The 25,261-nt window shown below is 36.5% G+C and overlaps 1 protein-coding gene across 3 annotated transcripts; it reads right to left on the bottom strand.

Moving 5' to 3' along the window:
• Positions 1 to 1,242: 1,242 nt before the first annotated feature.
• Positions 1,243 to 20,022, bottom strand: LOC127449132 (protransforming growth factor alpha-like). 3 transcript variants are annotated; one of them, XR_007898668.1, is made up of 8 exons: positions 19,775 to 20,022; positions 14,610 to 14,750; positions 10,311 to 10,425; positions 8,008 to 8,157; positions 7,395 to 7,504; positions 4,807 to 4,827; positions 4,520 to 4,642; positions 1,243 to 4,441 (listed from the first exon to the last, which is right to left on the bottom strand). XR_007898668.1 is itself a non-coding variant. In XM_051712328.1 (7 exons), the coding sequence occupies exons 1-7, from the start codon at positions 19,812 to 19,814 to the stop codon at positions 4,635 to 4,637; spliced, it is 585 nt and encodes a 194-aa protein (XP_051568288.1). In that variant the 5' UTR covers positions 19,815 to 20,022; the 3' UTR covers positions 1,243 to 4,634. The 3 variants fall into 3 exon arrangements, 2 of the variants coding, with proteins under 2 accessions (XP_051568288.1, XP_051568289.1); XM_051712328.1 differs by having other exon boundaries at positions 1,243 to 4,642; XM_051712329.1 differs by lacking the exon at positions 4,807 to 4,827 and having other exon boundaries at positions 1,243 to 4,642.
• Between the last annotated feature and the right edge of the window lie 5,239 nt (positions 20,023 to 25,261).

Here is a 25,261-nt window from a genome sequence, read left to right as displayed (position 1 = left end):
TAAAATATTCAGAGGATGAAGGATATAAATGGATGGTGAGGTTAAAAAGGAATATAACTTGGCGAGTTATAGTTACGTATATAGGGGCAAGTGGAGTAAGCTGTGTCACTCTGTATTTAAATTGTCTTCTAGGCAAGGTGCAATGAGATAGGGGTAAAACGAATATGCATAATTATATTAAATGATATCTGCTATCAACTGAAATTAGAAAAAAGCGCCAATCACATACAACCATGTTAAGGGTAAATTGAATCATTGGGGAATACATGAATACTTGACAGTTCAAATAAAAATGTGAACATAATTGAGGGAAAAAAATCTTATTCCCAAGTCTTATTTTGATGTACATTAATAGCATTTTCATAAACCAGCCAGGAAATGGTTAAATATTAAAAACATTTAGATGTAGTAAAACAATTATCAACATTTTGTTATGTTAATATGTAGAAAAGTAACTTTTAAAATGCAAAAAAAAAAAAAGGTTGAAAATTCTCATCATATACTCAAATCCATGCCGTCCCAAACTTGAATGACTTTCTTTTAAAGAGCACAAACGTGATGTGATTGCTTTAGGTGAGAAACAGCCTAAAATTTAATACCTTATTCACAGTCAATCTTGACACACAGTCTCATTGGTGCTTTCATGAGAGAAGCTTGCCACATGTGCAGAGCGCTGTACACAAACTAGACACAGTGTTGCTAGGTTTGCGGTTTTCATGCCCCGTCCAGCTATTTTGAAAGTTAAAATTATAGTCGCAGGTTGAGTTTTTTGGATACTTTTAAAAGGTACCATGGTCACCAAAAGGTTGGTGGTAAACATGAGAAAATGAAAATGCCAAGTCTTATTGATGCTTGCATGAAAATGCAAGGTCTTTTTAAATAATACCAGGATTGAGTACCAGGCAACTGCATGCAGCAAATCATTTCCCTCTTGAAGCCTGCACTGTGTTCAAATCAGGCCGGATGTCAAGATTGATAGTAAATAAGGACTGTTTCACACCCAAAGGGATTGCATCGCTTCCAAGACTTAGGTTAAACCACACAAATTGTATGGATTACCTTTATGCTGCTTTTATTTTCTTTTTGGAGCTTGAAAGTTTTGGACCCCATTGACTGACACTGAATAAACCAAAACATCTCTACATTGTTGAAAATATTTTTGTGCTCCGCAGAAAAAATAAAGTCATACCAGTTTGGGATGTATATAACTTTTCTCATGTGCATCTCTCACAGGCCCTTGATATACTATTGGCCCTTTCTAAATAGATGGTCACTCGAGATTAGGGGGTTAACACATCTAACCCCATTCTCCCCTATGAACTCCCAAACTGCCAAAACACTCAAAAGTTTAGATTAAATTAGAAATAATCACAAGAACAAATAAGTCCACAACAAAATTTGCAGCACTTTGTGTTATTTGGAAAAATATGCAAAATTAAAGGTCAAGAACACTCAAAACATCATTCAGTCAAGCATGTGACAGCCATGTCAGGATAATCTACCTCTGAGCATTTCAATATCTTTTCATGCTTGACTGATAATCCGTGACAGTCAAGAGAACACCTCATTCTCCAAATACAAATCAAAACACCATTACCACACACTATTTACAAAAGTATTTTTTCTGCAACATGAAAAGTCTTTAACAAGATCTTATTTCAAAAAGAAGGATGTCAGTCCACTGTTTTGTCAGTGAATAAGCAGCTAACCAGGATGACCACGTTTAAATGGGATTCAGTTGGAACAAGCTGGGGATGCAATACTGAGCATCATATTTGGTGTAAAGCACAATTCAGAACATGCGTTAGTCTATGAGTATGACATCATAATCATGGATGACTGCAATTCCATGTCTGGAAATCATGCAATAACTGTCCGTTCAAAGACTACTCAGTCTAAAATATCCCAATGCTCATTTTATCACAACAAAGATCCCCCCCCCCCACCAAAAAAAAAGTTAGCATGTTCTTATTATAACACAATTCACCATTTGATCAAACTTAACACTCAATAATGCACCTTGTCTTTAAATGAATAGTTCACCCAAAAATGAAAATTGTGTAATCATTTACTCAGCCTAATGTTGTTTCAAACACATACGACTTTCTTTCTTCCATGGAACACAAATGTTTAGCGTGTTTTTTTGTTTTTGTTTTTCAAAAAAGGAAAATGAATGGTGACTGAGGCTAACATTTTGCGTAATATGTTTTTTTAATGGTCCACTAAAGGAGTGATAAGGTTTTGGAACGACAAAAGGTTTGATAAATGATGACAGAATTTGAATTTTTGGGTGAAATATACCTTGAAAACTTTCTAATTCATAGTATTTTTATTCACATTAATTGAATATTCAATTATTTTTTTATACAATTAGGAATGAAATGTTGTTTACATAAATGAAATGATTATCATGTGGCTTCCCAGGGTCAGCCAAATAAATAAATACACAAAACATTGAAAAAAAGAAAAAAAAAATCAGGCAGCCTTTCAGTTTCATTCACAAAGAAAATAACTCGTAAATGTTGCCCATGCTATAACCGTCCATCGAAATGTTTTATTTGATTAGTCACTTGCAGGGGTTTTAGGATTATTCCATCAAATTCTTATGAAACTCCACACAGTGATCAAACATTAGCCCTTGGCTACATGATCTGACACCAGAACATGGCCAAATCTAAAAAGACCGAATTATTATTTACATTACTTCTGCCAGACCAGTTATATGCCAGCTTCTAAGTGTTCTGATTGAGTGGCATATTTTCATCTTGGACAACTCTGTAGTTGTTAAAGAATGTATAAATAGTAAAGATATTTAAATATCTCTGAACTGGGAAAAACCATCCGAAGGGGTCAAATGTCATTTGTTTCATTACACGAGATCATTGACAAAAGCTTAGGGACAAATTAGACTAAAAAGAAAAAAAAATTACATAGCTTTTACACTGAAATCTTTTTAAACCATTTCATATATCTTGAATAATACTTAGAAGTTGATAAGGATAATATGCATCAAGTTGTATATAATTTCCATTATTGTTTAATTGTACCATAGATTTGAGCCTCTGTATGGGCATGTGTGCTCCCACAGCTGTGAAACATCACGTGCATGGTGTAATTTTGATAACAGTGAATCAAGCACTTTAAAGTAGTGTGGAAAAACCATGAGTGATTATTAAAGTGATTTTATAAGGTTCTTTATGCAAATAATCTACATAAAAAAAGCATGCCATGCCTGTGCAAGTCTTTGCTTATTGAAAGCCAATTACTGCACATTACATATTTAAATGTGACTGTGTTTACAGTGTTTTTGCATGTGTATTCAAAAGGTGCACTGTGAAATATGTGGCTGTATTTGTGATCAAACATGCTTTGCATTCAATCTTTCCAATGTGAATATGAATGCAGATGTGGATTATATTATAATCTTGATGTGATGTGATAATTTTACTATATATAGAGCACATACAGAGACTCCTTATACAAACCATTTACAGACTCTACAATGACATAAACCTTACAACAATGTTCTCCATCTTATTTGAACAAACACTTTGTGCAAGAGGATTGTGTGGGATTTGTGAGTACTTTCATAACTTATCAAGTTACATGTCATAAATTAAATGTTTTCAATAATTCTGTGCATTTCGAAAAATAAAAAAATATAAAAACTGAATTCCATTTGGGTAAGTGTTATATAACTTATATTATTAGTCCCTCAAAGCCATTCATAGTCTCTCTTGTCTCTGAAAATTACAATTATTTATCATTATTATAAGGAGATCAAGTTAAAAGAAATGGCAAAGACTCAGAAGGGAGTCTATTGTAGTTCTAATATTACATGCAACGGGACTGACCAAAATACTCAAATGACATTAAAGACAATATTGTTAACAAAAGTCTTGGAATAACCTCCCATTCTTTATCCATGATGTGATAAAATAATGTGATTAATATATATTCCTGTTAAAAATCATCTTAAACTAATTTAGTGAGTTTCACATCCCATTACTGGCATATTATAAGTGTTTTTTTTTATTATTATGGTATATTAAAAAGACAAAAAAGGGAGAATTTTTATGTGTCTTACACACCTAGAAGGATATGTTTAGCTGTATCTTAAGAGTAGGTTAAAGCTCTGTTAGTAATACCTGAATTCTCTCTGATATTTTCACCTCAAGATCAGCTGTTCCTGGCCATTTCTTTTTCAAATGGCCCTGTTTCTACACCACTGGGACCTGGATGAATTCTCACACTGTAGTCAGTTTACCCATGTCCATTAGAAGTAAAATGACACAACCATGTTTTTGTGTTGTGTACTCGAGTGCCATACTTATACTGAGTTCTTCTTTCAGAGTTCTCAGTTTTGGAGTTCCATCTTTGTTTAGTTCTTGTCATTGATGTTGTGGTTCCAAAAAAAACTTTTTGGAATGACTCAGTCTGTCTAAATATAAAAGTTACACTTTTGGTTGGGTTCTCCCATTGCCCACATCGAAATACTCCCAATATGTGTTGCGCTTACCAGCTGTGCTGAGAAATGGGGCCAATATGTAGTCCAGGAGTAAAGTGGAAGATATTGAGGTCTCAGGAAACAAATATTTTGAGAGAGCATCCGTGTAAGCTTCAGAAAACATGTGTCAAACCACTGCATGGGAAAGGACAAAAATAAAAAACAGATTTGCAAGTTATTGCAAACAACATAGAGATGTAATTTCCACATAATTGGTGTAGGAAATGTAGGAGGGGGAAAAATAGAAAGGTTTCACCAAACTACTCCACTTGGTACACTACACAGAGATAAAATGGTACCTTGTGTGTAGGGAATATTTTCTGATGAGATGAGAAGAAAACAAGTTGGAAGTGGAAGAGAAAATTGACAAGAATGTACATATTTAAAGAATCATTTAGACAAACACAACACAGTGTTTTATTTAAATTTGATGACATGCAAATGTATTAAAATGTTACAGTGGAAACGCTGCCACAGTTTTACCTAACAATTGGAAATGCCTGACAATGCGGACAAAATATGTGAGGTTTAATTTGAGGTTTGCAAACCTCTGTAAACAAGAGGCACTATGTCCAGACTGGTAGTCATGACTGAGGGTATTTGTCTGGACAAAATTCCAACAATTCTATTTCTAATTACATAAATGTTGTCTGGGGATGTTCTGTTACTCCAGCAATGCACTGCCCACTAAGAGATGGAACACAGTGGTGCCTGCAGCTGTATGGTTGTACGCACTGTGCGTACCATGAGCGCTCCGACTGACCTAAGAAAAATTTACTCAGAATATTTCATCAATCATGAAATGTGTCCCGTATTTCTGTTGGCTGTTTAAAAGAACTAGAAATGCCCAATTTGTGAATGAATAATTCTTTTGAGTCAGTTCTTTTCAGTAAATTGACCAAACGGTCTTGCAAAATGGTCTGAATCGATAAGTGATTCAGTACAATTCGTTCTGAGCACTCTCTTACGGAATCATTTGGAGCGGTTTCTCACACAGTAAAACAGTATCGGGATATTTACGAATACAGAGAACAAACAGTGCTGAATACAGTGGAAATCTACCAACAATCAACTGAAACAAAAGTATGTCTTTTTGAGAGTTAACTTTGAGAAACTTCAGCTAGTGCTGTGTCATGTGAACAAGGGGCTGTTCAAACTGAACATGTTTTTGAGTCCATTCACGCTGTTTTTTCAATCATTTTCATTAGATGGATGTCTTTTGACAACTGCGTCACTGTGTTTTTAGCATCTCTCACGGGAGCGCTGCATTTTTAGACGCTGTGTCAAGTTAAAAAGAACTTCAACTGATAAAAATGCATCTCGAGACTCCTGAGTTCTGCTCTATTCGTTGTGGTGCATTTTGCTTTTTTTAGTGCGAAAACACGTCTGTCTGAATGGTTACTGGAAGAAATGCTTTAGCCAATAGTTACATGAATGCTACTCATACTTAAGAAAATAAAACAAATGCTTATCTCAAAGTCACCGGTATTGAGCGCTTTGGCATTTAATCTCCCGGGGTAGCATGCCCCCATTTGTATAAGGTTTATTAGGCAGATTTCTGTGCGTACCCTCAGATTAAATCCTGCAGGTGCCCCTGATTGAACATATACTGTTTGCACAATATCATATGAAAATACAAAAGCAACCAAAAGTCTGGACACACCTAAATTTATGATTCTAGTGCTCAAAACTAAAGACCTTTTTGACCTAAAGGCTTATGCATTTAAATTAGTTTTATAGACAAATATAAATTCTACCTACTACATATTAATTTCACAAAACTAAATTTTTAATTAATTGGACCGGACAGTGAAGGAATATTCCGGGTTCAATAAAATTTAAGCTCAATTTACAACATTTGTGGCATAATGTTTATTTCCACAAAAAATATATTTTTTTAAATAAATAAATAATGCAAAAATCAAGGTAACAGTGAGACACTTACAAAGGAAGTAAATGGGGTACATTTTTTAAGGGTTTTAAAAAGGCAGAAATGTAAAGCTTATAATTGTATAAAAGCACTTACATTAATTCTGCTGTTAAAATTTGTGCAATATTTGAGCTGTAAAGTTGTTTAAATCATAATTTGTACGGTCATTTTAGGGTTTATGGTGTTACGTCATCATGGCAACAAAGTTATAAAATTGGACATAACTTTACACAAAATAGGTTAGAACTTGATTTTATCACACTTAAATCATGTTAACACATATTTACATCTTGTGGCTATACTTTTCAAACGTTAGTATTTTAATGTTTACGGTTTGGCCAATTCACTTCCATTGTAAGTGCCTCACTGTAACAGATTTTTGCTTCTTTTAAAGAAAAGCAGTGACGAGGTAATCAAAATTATGCCACAAATGCTGTTAATTGAACTGAACTTGTATTGAACCCGCACAATTCCTTTAAAATATAGTTTAAAATGTTTTGTTTGTTTAACATTTTTTGGATCGATTGTGTGTGTTATAGTCAGGATAAAGGTAAAAGCACAGATACATGTCCTAAATATAAGATGATAGATAGATGTACTAAATATAAATAAATAGACAGATAGATGTCCTCAATATAAAATTTGATATACCTATGGAGCATCAGCCTATTGAGTAATCATAACCAAATGAAGTACCCTCTTTCTACATTCCCATAAGTCTCATGTTGAATGAAGGTCTTAGGAAAGAGTGACAACAGATGGCTAAACTAACAGCTTAAACCCTTGAGCAAAGACAACTCATAGGCCATTAAAAGTTAATGTTATGGCACATATGCTGATCTCACTATGCAAGCACCCCCTATTGATTATCATAATTAGTCACCACATGACACCTAACACATCAAACTCCATCTCAGCAAAAAGTTGTGCAAAATGGGAATTATAGCACCAAAATACCTGTTTCTGAGTGACAGCAGGATGTCCCACCCGTAAAAATACTTCTAGGCTTCTCCGACCAACACGCAATAGGGTTACCTCGTCCACATCCACCCCGCCTCCACCAACAACTAGAAAGACAATGTGTAAAGTTCACGAATGACCTCTTTGTCCTTTCACAACAAAAATTACCTTTCATAGAAAGTGCCTTGTGCAAAGTTAAAAGGATAGTTCATCCAAAAATGAAAATTCTGTCATCATTTACTCACCCTCATGTTATTCCACACATGTATGACTTTCTTTCTTCTGTGAAATACAAAACGAGATGTTAAGCAGCCTCAGTCATCACTCACTTTCAATGTATGGAAAAAAAGATGCAATGAAAGTGAATGTTGACTGGATCTAACATTCTGCCTAACAGCTTTTGTGTTCTATGGAAAATAGGAAGTCATGATGACCGAATTTTCTTTTTCGGGTAAACTATTCCTTTAATCAACAAAGTCAGTGAATAATAGAAAGAATGAAATAAGTAAATAAATCATGCTTTGTGGAAAATATGTAAATTATAACATTCATAAAGATTCTTTAAATGTGTTCATTTTCAATAAGATAACTAATTGAAGAACAAACTCACTTTAGTAGTGTGCAGAGCAGCATGAGTAGAACACTGCCCACCACACACAGCACTAACATGGTGGCCACAGTCTGCTGTCGGTGGTTAGATGCCACCACTGCCAAAAGGTCTGCATGTTCACAGCGCATACCCACAAAGCCAGGGTGACACCTATACACATAGATGCAATTTATTATCATTGAATTACACAGTATTACAATATGCACTGCAAAAGACAAGTTTGTTTAAAGGTATAGTTCATCCAAAAATGAAAATTATGTCATAATTTACTAACCCTCATGTTGTTTCAAAACCTTATGACTTTTTTTGGGATGTTGGGCAAAATGACAACATTAGACACCATTCACTTTCATTATATTTTTTTATCTTTACAATGAATGTGACTAAGGATGAGACTCTCATTCTGCCAAACATCTCCTTTTGTGTTCCACAGAAGAAAGAATTTCATGTTGTTTGGAACAACATGAGAATTTTAATTTTTGGGTGAACAATCCCTTTCTAAGTCACTCAACATTTACCAGATAGAAGAGCATGTTAGTAAAAGCATTTCATTCAAAAATGAAGAATCTACTAGTATTATTGTCATTTTCATTCAAATTTGATATTTTGTGGTAAATAACTGCATATGGATGTGGATGTAGACAATACAAGTCTCCTCACTAAAGGAGAACTCATACCAATTTAGATATGAATTCAGCTAATGTGTCAAATTTTTCCACAGAAAAGCAATTTAGCTAATAACAAAACATGCTTGTCTACACAAGACAACAAGTGAGTCATCTAAGTGAGTCAGTTATTCAAACTGGCAGCACCAATTCAAATCTTTTTAATTTTATGTAGTATGAGCAAAAAAAAAAATCAAAATCATGCAATGAGATTTTGTACAAATCTACAATCAAAATATTAGGATTTATGGAATTTGAGTTTTTTTTTTGCATTCAAGATCCAAAATGACTTTACATGCAAAGTGCCATAGTGATGCTAGCAGTGACGGCAGAGGACAAATTTCTGACCTTCTGCCAGCATGTTGAACACAGCTGTTATAGCCACTTGGCCGCATGGTAAAAAGTCATTACAATAACAACTGATGTGCATATGCCACAAAATGATTATTTTGCTTGAACACATATCTGATTTGATCACTTGAAAATAACAGTATAAGCAGATTTTAAGGATCACCTTTGAAAAAAATAAATAAATAGATCAAACATCTGCAGTTTAAACAGCATTAGGCTTCTCGATTGAAAACGCTTTGATTTTGCTACATTTACACCTCATCCATACTGAAGTGGTATTTTCCTCCACCAAAAACAGAGACTTTGGATAACGCTCTCTAGTACCGCATATTTAAAAAAAAAAAAACAATGATGTTAGGGAACGGAAAATGGTTTTCACCCTGTTAGTGTGGATGTGGCCATAAAGAACAGTTTATAAACAGACAAGCGTAAAAAAAAGTGCAGATAAAAAAAAAAAAAAATAAAAAAAAAATATTGTCTGTGTGTGTGTGTGTATATATATATATATATACACACACACACACACACACACACACACACACACACACACACACACACACACACACACACACACACACACACACAAAACAAAATAAGTAAAAAAGTCATTAAAAAAATAAGACTATAAAATTCAAATATTTAATTGTAATTTTCAAAACAGCAATGACTTAAAAAAAACACATTATTTACAATGAGTACATTGAATTTGACTTTAAATAAAATATTACAATAAAATACAGTAGAACTTAAGACTGTGGCATTACAAAACCACTAAAACTGTGACATTACACTTACAAAAAGTGATATTATTTGATGACGTGCTTAACACGTGACATGATTTAAAATTGCAAATATCAAATGAGACTTTCTATCGACATTGATGTGTGAGTACCACTATACTGTATTTCTCTTACAATTTAATTGTTGTTCGATATAAAATGCTTAATGGTGATGTGTGTAATTCTTTTGATTTTATCATCAACGTTTTGATGTTTATTTGGTTGAGCATCTCTGACATTTAAACATTGGTGAGTTTGGGCGGGACTATTTGTTTGCCAATCAATGGAAGATAGGGGAGTGTTAGGGAAGCCAATTAAAAAAAACAGTAATTATTTTTTGCTGACGCCTTAGAAATTATACTTGTATAATTATACACTTCACCTTTGACATATAAATTAACCTGTTCTTGAATCTTTCTGGAGCAAGACAGGTTTCAGTCACACAAGGGGACACAGGTAACCACACACTATATTCCTAAGTCTTTAAATCTTAGGTTTTTGGACTCACACACAAGCAGGTGTCTCCTCCAGGATGAGAAAGCGGCATGTGCCGTGGAAACAGAACTGGCTGTGGGAGTCGGGACAGTCATCAAAGTGAGAGTGGACAGCAGCTGCTATAAATTCTTCAAGCACAAAATAAAGAGAGACAGAGTTTATTGCTGAAATCAGTGGCAATTTTAGTCAGGATAGAAGCCATAATTAATTTAACACAAATGACAGAGGCAGTAAGGGATACAGTCTGCTCACTGGGAGGTACTCTTTTATGCCTTGACGTTGAATGACAAAACATAAAAAAACTAAATTTCCTTGGTGTCGATCGAGGGCTGATAATATTGTATGTGACTTAAGATCTTAACACAAAACCATCTAATCTCTACCTTAGCTAACATCCATAAAACACTACAAATCTAAACAAGAATTTCTTAGCATTTTTATGGATTTGCAAGTGTTATTTAGGATATCTTATAGGCCTAACACGTTCATGAACATTTATGCCCTCACTTGATATCTCATAAATTTGTAAACAGCCTACAGAATGACCTACATTATCACTGACCTCACTTTAACACAAACAAGAAGTATCTACTTCAATTAAACTTTGAATAAATTTCCAACCCTTAACCAAGCTAGAACCAAATTAGTAATATATAAATGGAAGGCACTGGAGGGAAGAGAAAGAAAGTGAGAAAATAAACTCCAAGTTAAAATTATAGTGTCAGCTACTATCTGTAAGATCAGAGCTCTCTGGATTTTTCTCAGACTCTGTCCTCCTCAAGGCACACATTTGCTCTGTCCCACAAGAGTAAGCCAGTATTCTCTTTTCTTAGGACGGACAAGATCTCAGGGACTTTCGTGAAATTGCTGGATTCTCTTTGCCAACAGAAGGGATTTACATTGTTATTTGTAATAGAGCAGACAGTTTTAATCCAAAGCAAATTGAAATTCACCAATTACAGGGATAACCTTCCAAAGGAAATAACAGTTTTGATAAAGGGCAGAATGATTAGAGCCATGACCCGCCCACTGAGACATCAAGAGCTGTCTTACTGACATATGAAGCAATCAATCACAGTTCGTCTTGCATTTCTCATGTCTTGTAGAGTCAGTGTTATCGGAGTCAGATTTAAAAAAATAAATAAAAATTAAATAAAGAATGTTGCGGGGTGGAATTGGTCAAAGTGTCGCGGTCTCCACGAAGGACTGTACAGAAAATACACAGAAAAATAGCAGGAAATGTGTAGAGACTCAAAGTACAATACAAAAGACAAGAAAAGACTATTTCACACATAGCTACGAAAAAGTAGAATATACAGTTCTGCTTGTGAATATCTAGATATCTTGGATATCTAAGTGCCCCAAACAAAACTCTAATAATCTTTCAAAGATTTTGTATCACTAACCTGGGCCTCATTTCCCAAAAGCATCGTAAGCTTAAGTAGATTATAGAAATAGACTGTAGAGGTGAAATTGTTTTTCATTTTATTTGTCATGGTCTCAGTGTGAATAGCCCTTTCGTCAGCAGTTTGTCTCACAAATTTGTCACGATTTTGGCGCGAATAGGCCTTCATGCTTACTAGATCGAGAAAGTGCTTTTCAGTTTTGTGTGCAAAATGCATCGGACTGTTCACATCAAGAACAATAACATTAATGATAACTATAACCATCAGACTGTTAGTGAACAGACTGTGGATAGTCTGTAGGGGTGCCATCTAAAGCTAAAGCCCCATTCACACCACCAACAATGTTGCTTGGTGTCGCTAGACAAATGATATAAACTCAGCAAAAAAAGAAACATCCCTTTTTCAGGACACTGTATTTTAAAGATAATTTTGTAAAAATCTAAATAACTTTACAGATCTTTATTGTAAAGGGTTTAAACAATGTTTTCCATGCTTGTTCAATGAACCATAAACAATTAATGAACATGCACCTGTGGAACGGTCGTTAAGACACTAACAGCTTACAGACGGTAGGCAATTAAGGTCACAGTTATAAAAACTTAGGACACTGAAGAGACCTTTCTACTGACTCTCAAAAACACCAAAAGAAAGATGCCCAGGGTCCCTGCTCATCTGCGTGAATGTGCCTTAGGCATGCTGCATGGAGGCATGAGGACTGCAGATGTGGCCAGGGCAATAATTTGCAATGTCCGTACTGTGAGACGCCTAAGACAGCGCTACAGGGAGACAGGAAGGACAGCTGATTGTCCTCGCAGTGGCAACACCTGCACAGGATCGGTACATTCGAATATCATACCTGCGGGACAGGTACAGGATGGCAACAACAACTGCCCGAGTTACACCAGGAATGCACAATCCCTTCATCAGTGCTCAGACTGTCCGCAATAGGCTGAGAGAGGCTGGACTGAGGGCTTGTAGGCCTGTTGTAAGGCAGGTCCTTACCAGACATCACCGGCAACAACGTCGCCTATGGGCACAAACACACCTTCGCTGGACCAGACAGGACTGGCAAAAAGTGCTCTTCACTGACGAGTCGCGGTTTTGTCTCACCAGGGGTGATGGTCGGACTCGTGTTTATCGTCGAAGGAATGAGCATTACACCAAGGTCTGTAATCTGGAGCGGGATCGATTTGGAGGTGGAGGGTCCATCATGGTCTGGGGCGGTGTATCACAGCATCATTGGACTGAGCTTGTTGTCATTGCAGGCAATCTCAACGCTGTGAGTAACAGGGAAGACATCCTCCTCCCTCATGTGGTACCCTTCCTGCAGGCTCATCCTGACATGACTCTCCAGCATGACAATGCCACCAGCCATATTGCTCGTCCTGCAAGACAGGAATGTCAGTGTTCTGTCATGGCCAGCGAAGAGCCAGGATCTCAATCCCACTGAGCACATCTGGGACCTGTTGGATCGGAGGGTGAGAGCTAGGGCCATTCCCCCCAGAAATGTCCGGGAACTTGCAAGTGCCTTGGTGGAAGAGTGGGGTAACATCTCACAGCAAGAACTGGCAAATCTGGTGCAGTCCATGAGGAGGAGATGCACTGCAGTACTTAATGCAGCTGGTGGCCACACCAGATACTGACTGTTACTTTTGATTTTCACCCCCCCTTTGTTCAGGGACACATTATTCCTTTTCTATTAGTCACATGTCTGTGAAACTTGTTCAGTTGTTATGTCTTAGTTGTTGAATCTTTTTATATTCATACAAATATTTACACGTTAAGTTTGCTGAAAATAAAAGCAGTTGAAAGTGAGAGAATGTTTCTTTTTTTGCTGAGAGAAATCACTGACAGAAACATTTAACCGCTCCTGTCTTGCCTTCCATTGTTTCCAATGGCAGTATCTCACATTCACAGCAGACATTAGCTCCACTCTCTTTTCTCAACTTTGTCGTGTTGCTCGCCATGCCTACATCTCGTCACCAACGTTCGCTGTCGCTTGTGTTGTTGGAAGTCGCTCTACTCTCATTGAAAACAAATGGGAACGTGTGTGGGCCTTCATGCGTACTAGATCGAGAAATTGCTTTTCAGTTTTGTGTGATATATGCATCAGACCGTTCACACCACGAACAATAACTAGATCGATAAATGTAACCATAAAGATTTAAAAATAGTTCTAACTCTTAGAGAATAGCAGAGTCCACACCACAACTATTACAATAACATCACAGAGGAACGATATCGTTGGGATCACTTTCAAAGCGATTTTCTTCCAGCTGATGTATGATAAAAACATTGACAGCCAATCAAAATCCTTCTAACTTTAAAGGGCTCGAGCCACAACGTGCGCTCATTATAACATTCAAAATAACACACTCCAGCACCGGATTGCCACTTATAACACATGCAAATTAAATGGAAAATTCTGCTCAAGAACCGGCAATGTTTCTTCTGCATTCTTCTTCAGCATTAACGGAGATGAGATAATAAAATTACCTCAGGAATCCAGCACTAATGTCGAAACATTGTCTTGCCTCCTTTGAAGTTGCCTCCATCTGTTTTTCTTTTGGTTTCTTTGCAAAATGTACAGCAGTAGCAGTTCATCTACATCGATTATCTTGACTGTGTACTTAACTGCAGTGCACTTAAAATAAGCAGATTAGTTATCATTATAGTTATCTTTCTTGGTGTTAATGGGCCTTAAGACTTTGGGTCCATGAAAACCTTGTCTATGAAATGTTTTTGTATGGGCCATTCCATTAAAATAACATTTATATGTATCGAAAAACAGTAACAGGTCATCACTTTTAAAGTGTTCCCTTCTTACTCAGGCACACGCATAGCATTTTAGACCCAAGTAACCCAAAGTAAGTAGAGCATAAAGGAATAGAGTAGACAGAGCATACTTCTGACACGTGTAGTAGTTGTTGTTGTGGTTGTGCTGGTGGTGGTTGTTGTACTGGAGGTGGTAGTTGTTGTTGTGGTTGTTGCAATGGTTGTCATTGAGGTAGAATTCTTTTGCACCTGCCCATATGTAAAAAGGGAGCCTACAAATAAAAAACAACAGGCACATATTCAAAAACATATTCATCAACAAACAATAATAAAATTGGTGTTTTTAAGGACAGTCAAACACTTTTTGACCAATGAATTTCCATTCATACGTGATTACTTGATAAAGATTTTTAAAGTCATTTTGATTAAGAACGATTCGCTAATAAATAATTCAGGCTGATTTATAGACTGTTTTGAGTGATTCATTGAACTCAAAAGAAAAATTTGCTTATAAATCAGACATCGGCTTGCATGCAATTTTACTCTACACAAAAGCAATATCTATCAGCTGATCTATTTTAGCGCAGAGCATTACTAGAAAAATTAATTTCCATGAGTTTTAAGATGTTAGTCATTTTCAGACCTGGAAAACAAAATGTGAAAAATATTTCAAGGCCTCCATTGGCTGTGGGAACCCTGTAAACAGATCAAAACTGAAAAACATGATGATGAGTCGTCCAAAACTACCTAAATATCACTGCTACACATTGAAAGTAAATAAAAAAATTATGAACCCCTTACCCAAATGTGAAAATGATGATCCAGAAAAGTGGAAAACTGACAGACACAAAACCATTACAGTAAAGAGAAGACAGCGGAGCAACAGCATCACACAACAAAAGGCTTGAGTGGCATACAGCACAGACAAATGAGAAATAGCTACTTAAAGCCCACTTGTTTCAGAGATCAATTAAAATGTCAGGGGGATGATTGTGATTTTTGACCTTCGGACTATTCTGAGAACCATTACAGGGAGTGCGTGGGTTAAGATAAATTAAAGTGGATTTGTGATGTGGATTTCAATCTCTATTATAGGAGTGCTAATTCACTAATACATTTACAGATAATGGCTCTCAAGGCAGAACCATTCCAGCCTGTCTGGAACACCACAAACAAAGACAAGTGGAGTGATATAAACAGTGAAAAATACCAGTGCTGTATTAAGATATATCAGCACTCTCGGATAACTCTGTCCAATCATCTTAAAGGACCAGAAATAACTGTTTCAACAAAAAAACATTCCATATAGGCCTAAATTCTCCTTAAACATCTGAAAAGCACTGAATCTGCTTAAAAGAAAAAAGTCTGTCTTGTGACTATTGTTGTGCTATACTAAAATTGCTTGAAGGAGTCTAGAACCTTAAGGCACCTTATTATTCTGAGTGCTGACACAAAGCCTTTTGAAAATCCTTGGTCAATGAGAGTAGACTAGATTTTATTGCATTTTATAGATTTTATTACAAAACAAAAAGTCCTCAGACATACTTTTCTGCTTCCAGTTATGCTTTAATATGTATCCTGTTATGCCAGGTTAACTTTTAACACATAGGCAACCAACAAGCTGACCGTACTCACAGAAAAATCTTGGTGGGAGTCCAACCAACAACATAACACAACTGGGCAATTAGGAAGTGCCTGAAAAAGAGGATGCTTTTCAAACCTATTTTCATGGGATTTTTTAAAAAGCCAATAAACAGCACTATATAGCACAAAACTATGCAAAATCATTAGATGCTTTTCTACCATCGGGCAGAGCGGTTCTCGTTGCGAAACGTTTCTTTTTCCACAATAGTGCTTGAATGTACATAACAAATATGTAAGTTGGTGATGGCGTGAGAGGTAAACATTGGAGCGAGTGCGCAATGGAGGATAATAGCATATTCCAGTTTTTAGGACTGCTTTTCCCCCGGTTTTTCTTTGTGAAAGTACAGAAAAGACATGTCCCATGTCACAAAAAGGAAAGCAAAGAGAAAAAGGCGAGAGGTTAACCGTCATTTGCTAAGGCGTTGTGTATGCTACCGAACATGAACAAACACAAAGGTTAAAGTTCCCAGACTAGCTTAAAAGGACATTTATTGCCAAAATATTATACGAGTAATATGAGTTCTAATGAGCTAGCTAGTGTAATCTAGCGTGTAGAAAAAGCGCAAAGAAAAATTATGTACTATACTAGTTAAACCATCATAAAATCATGAAAATACACCAAACATATACAATTGACAATTTGCTAAGCTCCGCCCCCCTTGGCTACCGTTGCACGATCTGACAAGCTCTGCGGAACTCCCCATAGGAATGAATGGGAGACTGCCATGAATGGCAATGGTATTTGGCAAAATATTCTCATAAACTAAATAGATAATATTATTACGTGGGCTGGAATGAAGAGACACTTGTAAAGCATATTTATCTGATGTTTTTTGTAAAATAAATTGTTAAATTACACAGTAATTTGATTGAAAATTCTGCAGACTGGGAATCAGAATTGAGGCAAATGATCATCAGTCATATAAAAAGAGAAGAGCATCATTTGATGGCAATTACAAACCTCATAACATTAGTGTAAGTGAAAAGAACTGCTTATAACGTCTCATAACACACTCATTTGATGCTGTGAACTCTTTATTTACTATCCCCTTTAGTAAGACCTGAATAAATATACGAAAATGAATTAATGTTAGGTTGTTAGCGTTAATTTACCTTGAAGGAAATGTAGGTGTCCTCGCTGATGTTACACATACTTATTTGGGAATGAGGAATGACACACTTTAATACATAGCATTTTCTTCTCAATACTTAAAGAAAGAAAAAAACACTTTGTGTATGCTACCTCCTATCACTATTACAAATGACCCAGCAAGATTTTTGTTTTTTGGATCATTGATAAAATCCCACTTAAAACTACTCAAATACACATTACTCCCTATAGGCTCTCACTGTAAAAAGGCAAACGCTTGTCAGAGTAATGGTGGCGGATTGGTCAGAAACACTTTTAAGGTGGGGCTTAGCGAAGGGTCAATTTTTTTAAATACATTTTACTTACCCCACCACAGAAGTTTGCCAGCTACCTAGAAACAAATGGGTTACCTTGGTGTTGGCAAACTGACAATTGTGAGTCACCACATACTAAAGAAATTCACAAAAGGTCACCATTCACTTTCATTAAATTGTTTTTCAATACAATAAAAGTGAATGGTGACTCAGGCTAAATGATAACAGAATTTTCATTTTGAGGTGAATAAACCCTTTAAGTGCCTATAGTTCAAAGGGCACAATGTTGATATGGTGTGGGGTCACTGTAATTAACTGTTAATTGGCAACTCCTTTGCAACCTTGGTGTTTAACAGGCCAGCAAAGATACAAACACCACTGAATAATAATACAGGCTAAATGAACAATACATTTAAAAAAAAAAAAAAAAAAACTTTAAAGCAGAGGACGGGATCCATAACTTCTAAACTTTAAAGGAATAGTTCACCCAAAAATGAAAATTCTGTCATAATTTACTCACCATCATGCCATCCCAGATGTGTATGACTTTCTTTCTCCAGCAGAACACAAACGAAGATTTTTGAAAGAATATTTCAGCTCAGTAGGTCCATAAAATGTAGAAGAATGGGTGCCAAAACTTTGAAGCTCCAAAAAGCAGATATAGCCATCACAAAAGTAATTAATACGACTCCAGTGGATTAATTAATGTCTTCTGAAGCAACACACTAGGTGTAAGAAATAGATTGATATTTAAAACGTATTTTTGTTTTTAACTAAAAATGTTCGCTTCAGGCCAGCTGTTGTATGCACGTTCATGTAAGAGCGTTGGCAAGATCACACGAGAACTGGCGTGTGAAATACATAAAATACGGAAGCGCTGTGTTGTTTACAACAGAGAAGTAATGTTATACAGATGCTGAATTGGTTTTGCTGTAGATTTGTATTTGTATCAGTTTTTTTCTCAAAATGGTGCTTGTGTGCGTGTATCCTGGATGCCTCAACCTAGTGAAAAACATTAGATTACGTCAGCGGGTATCATCGTAAGAGGAAAGACTAACTTTTCACAGATTCCCCATCAATAATCCTGAGCGACTGAAGCTATGGCTGTTCGCTGACTCAATACACCCATTGAGTCACTCAAAATATTGAGGGTGTGCAGTGAACATTTTTACCCTGCCGATTTCAGACCAGCCGAGGGATCCAACGATATCGACGTGCCAACGTGCTTGCGTTACGCGAGAGGAAGTTTGAACTCCACCCTCGGGAACGTGCATACCAAAACAGGCCAGAAGCGAACATTTTTAATAAAAGAAGTTTTAAATATAAATATATATCTATTTCTTACACACACACACACACACCTAGTTTTTCTCTTCAGAATACATTTATTAATCCACTGGAGTTACTTTTATGATGGCTATATGTGCTTTTTGGAGCTTCAAATTTTTGGCACCCATTCACTTGCATTGTATGCACCTACAGAGGTGAAATATTCTTCCAAAAATCTTTCTTTTTGTTCTGCTGAAGAAAGAAAGTCATACACATCTGTGATGGCATGAGGGTGAGTAAATGATGAGAATTTTAATTCAGGGGTGAACAAATGTGCATAACAAATAATAGATTTGCTTTGCTCTCAGCACATATAATAACCCACTCAACAAAATCAGTCACTTTGAGGCATCAAGCAGTTTTAAACTGTATTATGATTTGCTTACTATCTATGTGGAGTGACAATACCACTTTCAAGAACAGAATCATCCAAAGGATAAAGGTACAAAATAAGGACAAACCTAGGAATTTGCTTAGTCAAACTCTGTAGCTTAACAAAAGAATTATAAAAAGCTTTCCATTGAAACTTGAAACAACGACTTGGATGAAGACTTGATGAAACCTGAATGACTTTCCCTCTCTCTAACAGCTTACTGAGACATGAACGTGTCTTCATTGTTAGGACAAAGCCATAAAGGATGGACGCTAAAGAATGGCTCTATATTTAAACTAAGCTCTGTTAACCTTGTTAATGACAGCAGAGCTAGACCACTGAGCCAAGGAAACTGCTAGTCAAGGAAGAACAGCAAACTACTATACATATATATTAAAAAAAGAAAATACTTCAAATCACCTACATATAATTTATACAACTTTTTTGAAAGACCCTTTCACAGCCCACTTTCAAAATGCCATGTATGAGCTCAATAACACAGATGCGGCTGAAAATGACATGAACAAAAAATAAATTAATACTCACCGGTGAGGAGAAATATTGTATCCCAAAAAGCACGATACATCTTTATAAGGCTTTGCGTGACGTCTTGGTCAAGGATTAGCAGCGTTGTCTCCTAAATGAAGTAATATCTGTTTGACAATTTAGATTAAGGCACGCGTTTTCTTGAGATTGACCAAAATTATAGGTAGTCTGTTGCCTTTGTCAAAAATTGAACTTCCATCGTAAAACTGACTGCATTTTCATCGTAGTTTCATCTATCCTACGCGACACAACACGCCATGCGGCGATCCAGGTATTTTAAACTTGACGTCAAACTTCAGCAACGGTGCGCTCCGTCTTACCACTGACGTCATATGAAGCTGTATAGCGATTGTTTTCTAATAATTTTGTTTATTTAATTTGAGGATAAAAGTCACCGAGTAACAATGGTGATCTACAGATTTTTTTTTTTTTTTTTTTAATACAAATACAAATACATATCACTCATTGAGCACATTGGTCACATTTGCACTCTTGACGTCCTTCTGTTGTGTGCGTGCGCGCGTCTGTGCGTGCGCGCGCGCGCGTGTATTAGAGAGCAAAGGGGTTACATCTGCATCTTTATTCTTGTTTCCAGATATATACTGGCGGCCAAAAGTTTGGAATAATGTACAGATTTTGCTGTTTCGGAAGGATATTGGTACTTTAATTCACCAAAGTGGCATTCATCTGATCACAAAGTATAGTCAGGACATTACTGATGTAAAAAAACAGCACCAACACTATTTGAAAATAGTCATTTTTGATAAAATCTAGACAGGCCCCATTTCCAGCAGCCATCACTCCAACACCTTATCCTTGAGTAATCATGCTAAATTGCTAATTTGGTACTAGAAAATCACTTGCCATTATTTCAAACACATTTGAAACCTATTTGGTTTGTTAAATGAAGCTTAACATTGTCTTTGTGGTTGTTTTTGAGTTGCCACACTATGCAATAGACTGGCATGTCTTAAGGTCGATATTAGGTCAAAAATGGCAAAAAAGAAACAGCTTTCTCTAGAAACTCATCAGTCAGTCATTGTTTTGAGGAATGAAGTTTATGCAATACTTGAAATTGGCAAAAAAAAAAAAAGAAAAAGAAAAAAAAAACCCTGAAGATTGCATACGAAGGTGTACACTACAGTCTTCAACGACAAAGGACAACTGTCATTAACAAGGACAGAAAGTGATGTGGAAGGCCAGATGTACTACTAAACAAGAGGATAAGTACATCAGAGACTCTAGTTTGAGAAATAGATGCCTCACATATCCTCAGCCAACCCGATCTCATGAACATTTTTACATAATTTACGCGTTGGCTATTTCGTATGGTCTCGCACGATGTTGTTCACATAAAGTTGTAGACTTCATCGCGTGCAAATTCCCGGATGTCTAATGTGGAATTAAGTGCAAGTTTCGCGCACAAGGTGTTAAGGACATGCTTATTAATATTATGCCCATACCCAAACCCCTTATCTAAACCTAACCAATCAGTAGAGTGTGTAAACATGATAGGACGCTGTTGTGTGTGATAGAAGCAAGTAACTGTCGTGTATTAGATGGAAACGATGTCCAGTAACGTCATTGGCTGTAGTGAAAGTCATACGAATTCATACGAGTGCAGTCGCACGATATCATACGAATTTGCCAAATTTAGAAATGTCATATGAATCCTGATGATTTCGCCTTGAGAGTGTGTTGCCTCAGCTGATAGCTTCATTGAATTCTACCCGCTCATCACCAGTTTCATGAACAACAGTAAAGAGAAGACTCATGGGTGCAGGCCTTATGGGAAGAATTGCAAAGAAAAAGCCACTTTTGAAACAGAAAAACAAAAAGGAAAGGTTAGAGTGGGTAAAGAAACACAGACATTGGCAACAGATAATTGGAAAAGAGTGTTATGGAACTTAACCCCATTGAACTTTTGTGAGATCAGCTAGACTGTAAGGTGCGTGAGAATTGCCCGACAAGACACCCACATCTGTGGCAAGAGTTACAGGAAGCGTGCGGTGAAATGTCACCTGAGTATCTGGACAAACTGACAGCAAGAATGCCAAGGATCTGCAAAGCTGTCATTGCTGCACATGGAGGATTTTTTTGATGAGAACTCTTTGAAGTAGTTTAAGAAGTTCTGAACAGTTTTTTCAAATTGTAATAGTAATTTTTCACATTATTAATGTCCTGACTATACATTGTGATCAGTTGAATGCCACATTGGTGAATAAAAGTACCAATTTCTTTCCATAAGAGCAAAATTTGAACATTATTTCAAATTTTTGGCTGCCAGTGTACGTATAAAATATGTTTTAGTGTAAAACATTATCTCTTCACAAGAATTTTAATCTCGTTTTATTAAAAGGCTTTTTATTTAGTATCCACAAATTGTATTTAACAATTTTTTACGAAAGTTTATTCAATCCAGCAGGAAATGTTGCAACTTTTTAAACTGTGGATTGTGACTTGTATTGACTCTGACTGTCAGTGATATACAGACATATAAATACATGCATTCTGTTATATTAAACATACTGACCACAATTCCACTCTTTCTTCACTTTCACAATTGATTACTTTGAACAGAAAATGCACACAATTCCCTCTGATGCATTTGAAACCAAGTATTTGTTATTGAGCAGGAGAAGTGTTTGAAGAATAAGTATGATACTTTTTCTATTTTTATTGTCTGGCTATTGGCCAGTTGTTCCTTTTGAACTGGTGGAGCTGGTTACACTTAATTTTAATTTTAATAAAAATGAGGAATTCTGTTTGTTAAAAAGCACACTTTTGGTTGTTTTTTTAAACTGTTTTTTTAGAATTTGATGCAAATACTTCTTAAATATTTTTTACTTGTCATTTGCTGAAACACACATGGGGGCAGACCCCACCTTTACTTTTTGTCCAGGTCATGAGTCAGGTAGGCATTTCTTTGTGATAACTGGAGTTAAAGTTTAAACTAGAACATGGTCCAAAAGGTGTATTGGTGATTTATTCCATAGGTAAACCCAAAACCCAATCTTCAACCCATTCCTTTCACCACTGCAGTTCCATGATGGAGTCAAGAATGGAAAATTTGTGACGATAAAGTTATGTTGCCCTCTAGTGGCATAAATGGATAAGCTCATTATTATTTTGAATGCTAATAGAGGAGAATTTGTCAAGGTGATCTGGAACTTAAAGCTAGCACTATGTGAGAGTAATAATAAATATTTAATGAGTTAGATGGAACATGCCAAGGAAAACCCAACAGATGAGATAGATAAAAAAGTTAGACATTTTTTAAATTTAAGATAAATAAAGTGATATATGTGATAAATGAATATCTGTAGGTACATGGACACAACTTAAAGGAATATTCTAGGTTCAATACAAGTTAAATTCAAACTACTGCATTTGTGACATAATGTTGATTACCACAAAAATTGATTTCAAATTGTTAAAAAAAGAAAAAATCTGGGTTACAGTGAGGCACTTATGGAAGTGAATGGGTCCAATCTGTAAACGGTAAAATACTCAACTGTTTTAAAAATATAGCCAAAAGACATAAACCATGTGCATGTATACATGATTTTAGTGTGATAAAATTGCTTACTAACCTTTTCTGTGTAAAGTTATTTAATTTTACAACTTAGTTGCCATGATGACGTAACACCTTAAATCCTAAAACCTGAAAATGACCATAAAAACAACAATATAAACTTTATAGCTCAAATAATACCCAAGATTTAACAGAAGAATTAATGTGCTTTTATACAAGCTTCACATTTCTGAATTTAAATCTCCAAAAATTGGCCCCATTCACTTCCATTGTGAGTGCCTCACTGTAACCTAATTTTTTGCTTCTTTTTTTTTATTTTTTTAAATAAATGTAGGGACGGGTCGAAGTTGATTTGTATTTTTGTTGTAAATCAACATTATGCCACAAATATTGTCAGTTGAGCTTAAATTGTATTGAACCAGGAATATTATATATATATATATACAGTATATATATATATATATATATATATATATTGCCAAAAGTATTCGCTCACCCATCCAAATAATTGAATTCAGGTGTTCCGATCACTTCCATGGCCACAGATGTATAAAATGAAGCACCTAGGCATGCAGACAGCTTCTACAAACATTTGTGAAAGAATGGGCCGCTCCCAGGAGCTCAGCGAATTCCAGCGTGGTACTGTGATAGGATGCCACCTGTGCAACAAGTCCAGTCGTGAAATTTCCTCGCTACTAAATATTCCACAGTCAACTGTCAGTGGTATTATAACAAAGTGGAAGCGATTGGGAATAACAGCAACTCAGCCACGAAGTGGTAGGCTACGTAAAATGACAGAGTGGGGTCAGCGGATGCTGAGGCGCATAGTGCGCAGAGGTCGCCAACTTTCTGCAGAGTCAATCGCTACAGACCTCCAAAGTTCATGTGGCCTTCAGATTAGCTCAAGAACAGTGCGTAGAGAGCTTCATGGAATGGGTTTCCATGGCCGAGCAGCTGCATCCAAGCCATACATCACCAAGTGCAATGCAAAGTGTCGGATGCAGTGGTGTAAAGCATGCCGCCATTGGACTCTAGAGCAGTGGAGATGCGTTCTCTGGAGTGACAAATCACGCTTCTCCATCTGGCAATCTGATGGACGAGTCTGGGTTTGGCGGTTGCCAGGAGAACGGTACTTGTCTGACTGCATTGTGCCAACTGTGAAATTTGGTGGAGGGGGGATTATGGTGTGGGGTTGTTTTTCAGGAGCTGGGCTTGGCCCCTTAGTTCCAGTGAAAGGAACTCTGAATGCTTCAGCATACCAAGAGATTTTGGACAATTCCAAGCTCCCAACTTTGTGGGAACAGTTTGTGGATGGCCCCTTCCTGTTCCAACATGACTGCGCACCAGTGCACAAAGCAAGGTCCATAAAGACATGGATGAGCGAGTTTGGTGTGGAAGAACTTGACTGGCCTGCACAGAGTCCTGACCTCAACCCGATAGTGCACCTTTGGGATGAATTAGATCAAAGACTGGGAGCCAGGCCTTCTCGTCCAACATCAGTGTCTGACCTCACAAATGCGCTTCTGGAAGAATGGTCAAAAATTCCCATAGACACACTCCTAAACCTTGTGGAAAGCCTTCCCAGAAGAGTTGAAGCTGTTATAGCTGCAAAGGGTGGGCCGACGTCATATTAAATCCTATAGATTAAGAATGGGATGTCAATTAAGTTCATATGCGTCTAAAGGCAGATGAGCGAATACTTTTGGCAATATAGTGTATATATATATATGTATGTATACACACACACTCACTAAGCACTTTATTAGGAACACCATCCTAATACTGGGTAGGGCCTCCCTTTGCTCTCAAAACAGCCTCAGTTCTTCGTGGCATGGACTCTACAAGATGTTGGAAACATTCCTTTGAGATTCTGGTCCATGTTAACATGATTGCATCATGCAATTTCTGCAGATTTGTCAGCTGCACATTCATGCTGCGAATCTCCTGTTCTA

This window comes from Myxocyprinus asiaticus, chromosome 12 (assembly GCF_019703515.2).
Source record: "Myxocyprinus asiaticus isolate MX2 ecotype Aquarium Trade chromosome 12, UBuf_Myxa_2, whole genome shotgun sequence".
In the NCBI taxonomy this organism is placed as follows: domain Eukaryota; kingdom Metazoa; phylum Chordata; class Actinopteri; order Cypriniformes; family Catostomidae; genus Myxocyprinus; species Myxocyprinus asiaticus.
The sequence above is the reverse complement of the archived record's forward strand: the minus strand, read 5'-3'. Positions and strand labels throughout refer to the sequence as shown.

What these genes read in the sequence shown, in the direction of transcription:
- LOC127449132 (XM_051712328.1), bottom strand. Translation starts at nt 19,814, where the DNA reads ATGTATCGTGCTTTTTGGGATACAATATTTCTCCTCACCG. An exon ending in GAGGAGACACCTGCTTGTGT is followed by an intron (nt 8,158 to 10,310) that starts GTGAGTCCAAAA and finishes CTATGTGTATAG; the next exon opens with GTGTCACCCTGGCTTTGTGG. An exon ending in CTGCTGTCACTCAGAAACAG is followed by an intron (nt 4,828 to 7,394) that starts GTATTTTGGTGC and finishes TCATCTCATCAG; the next exon opens with AAAATATTCCCTACACACAA.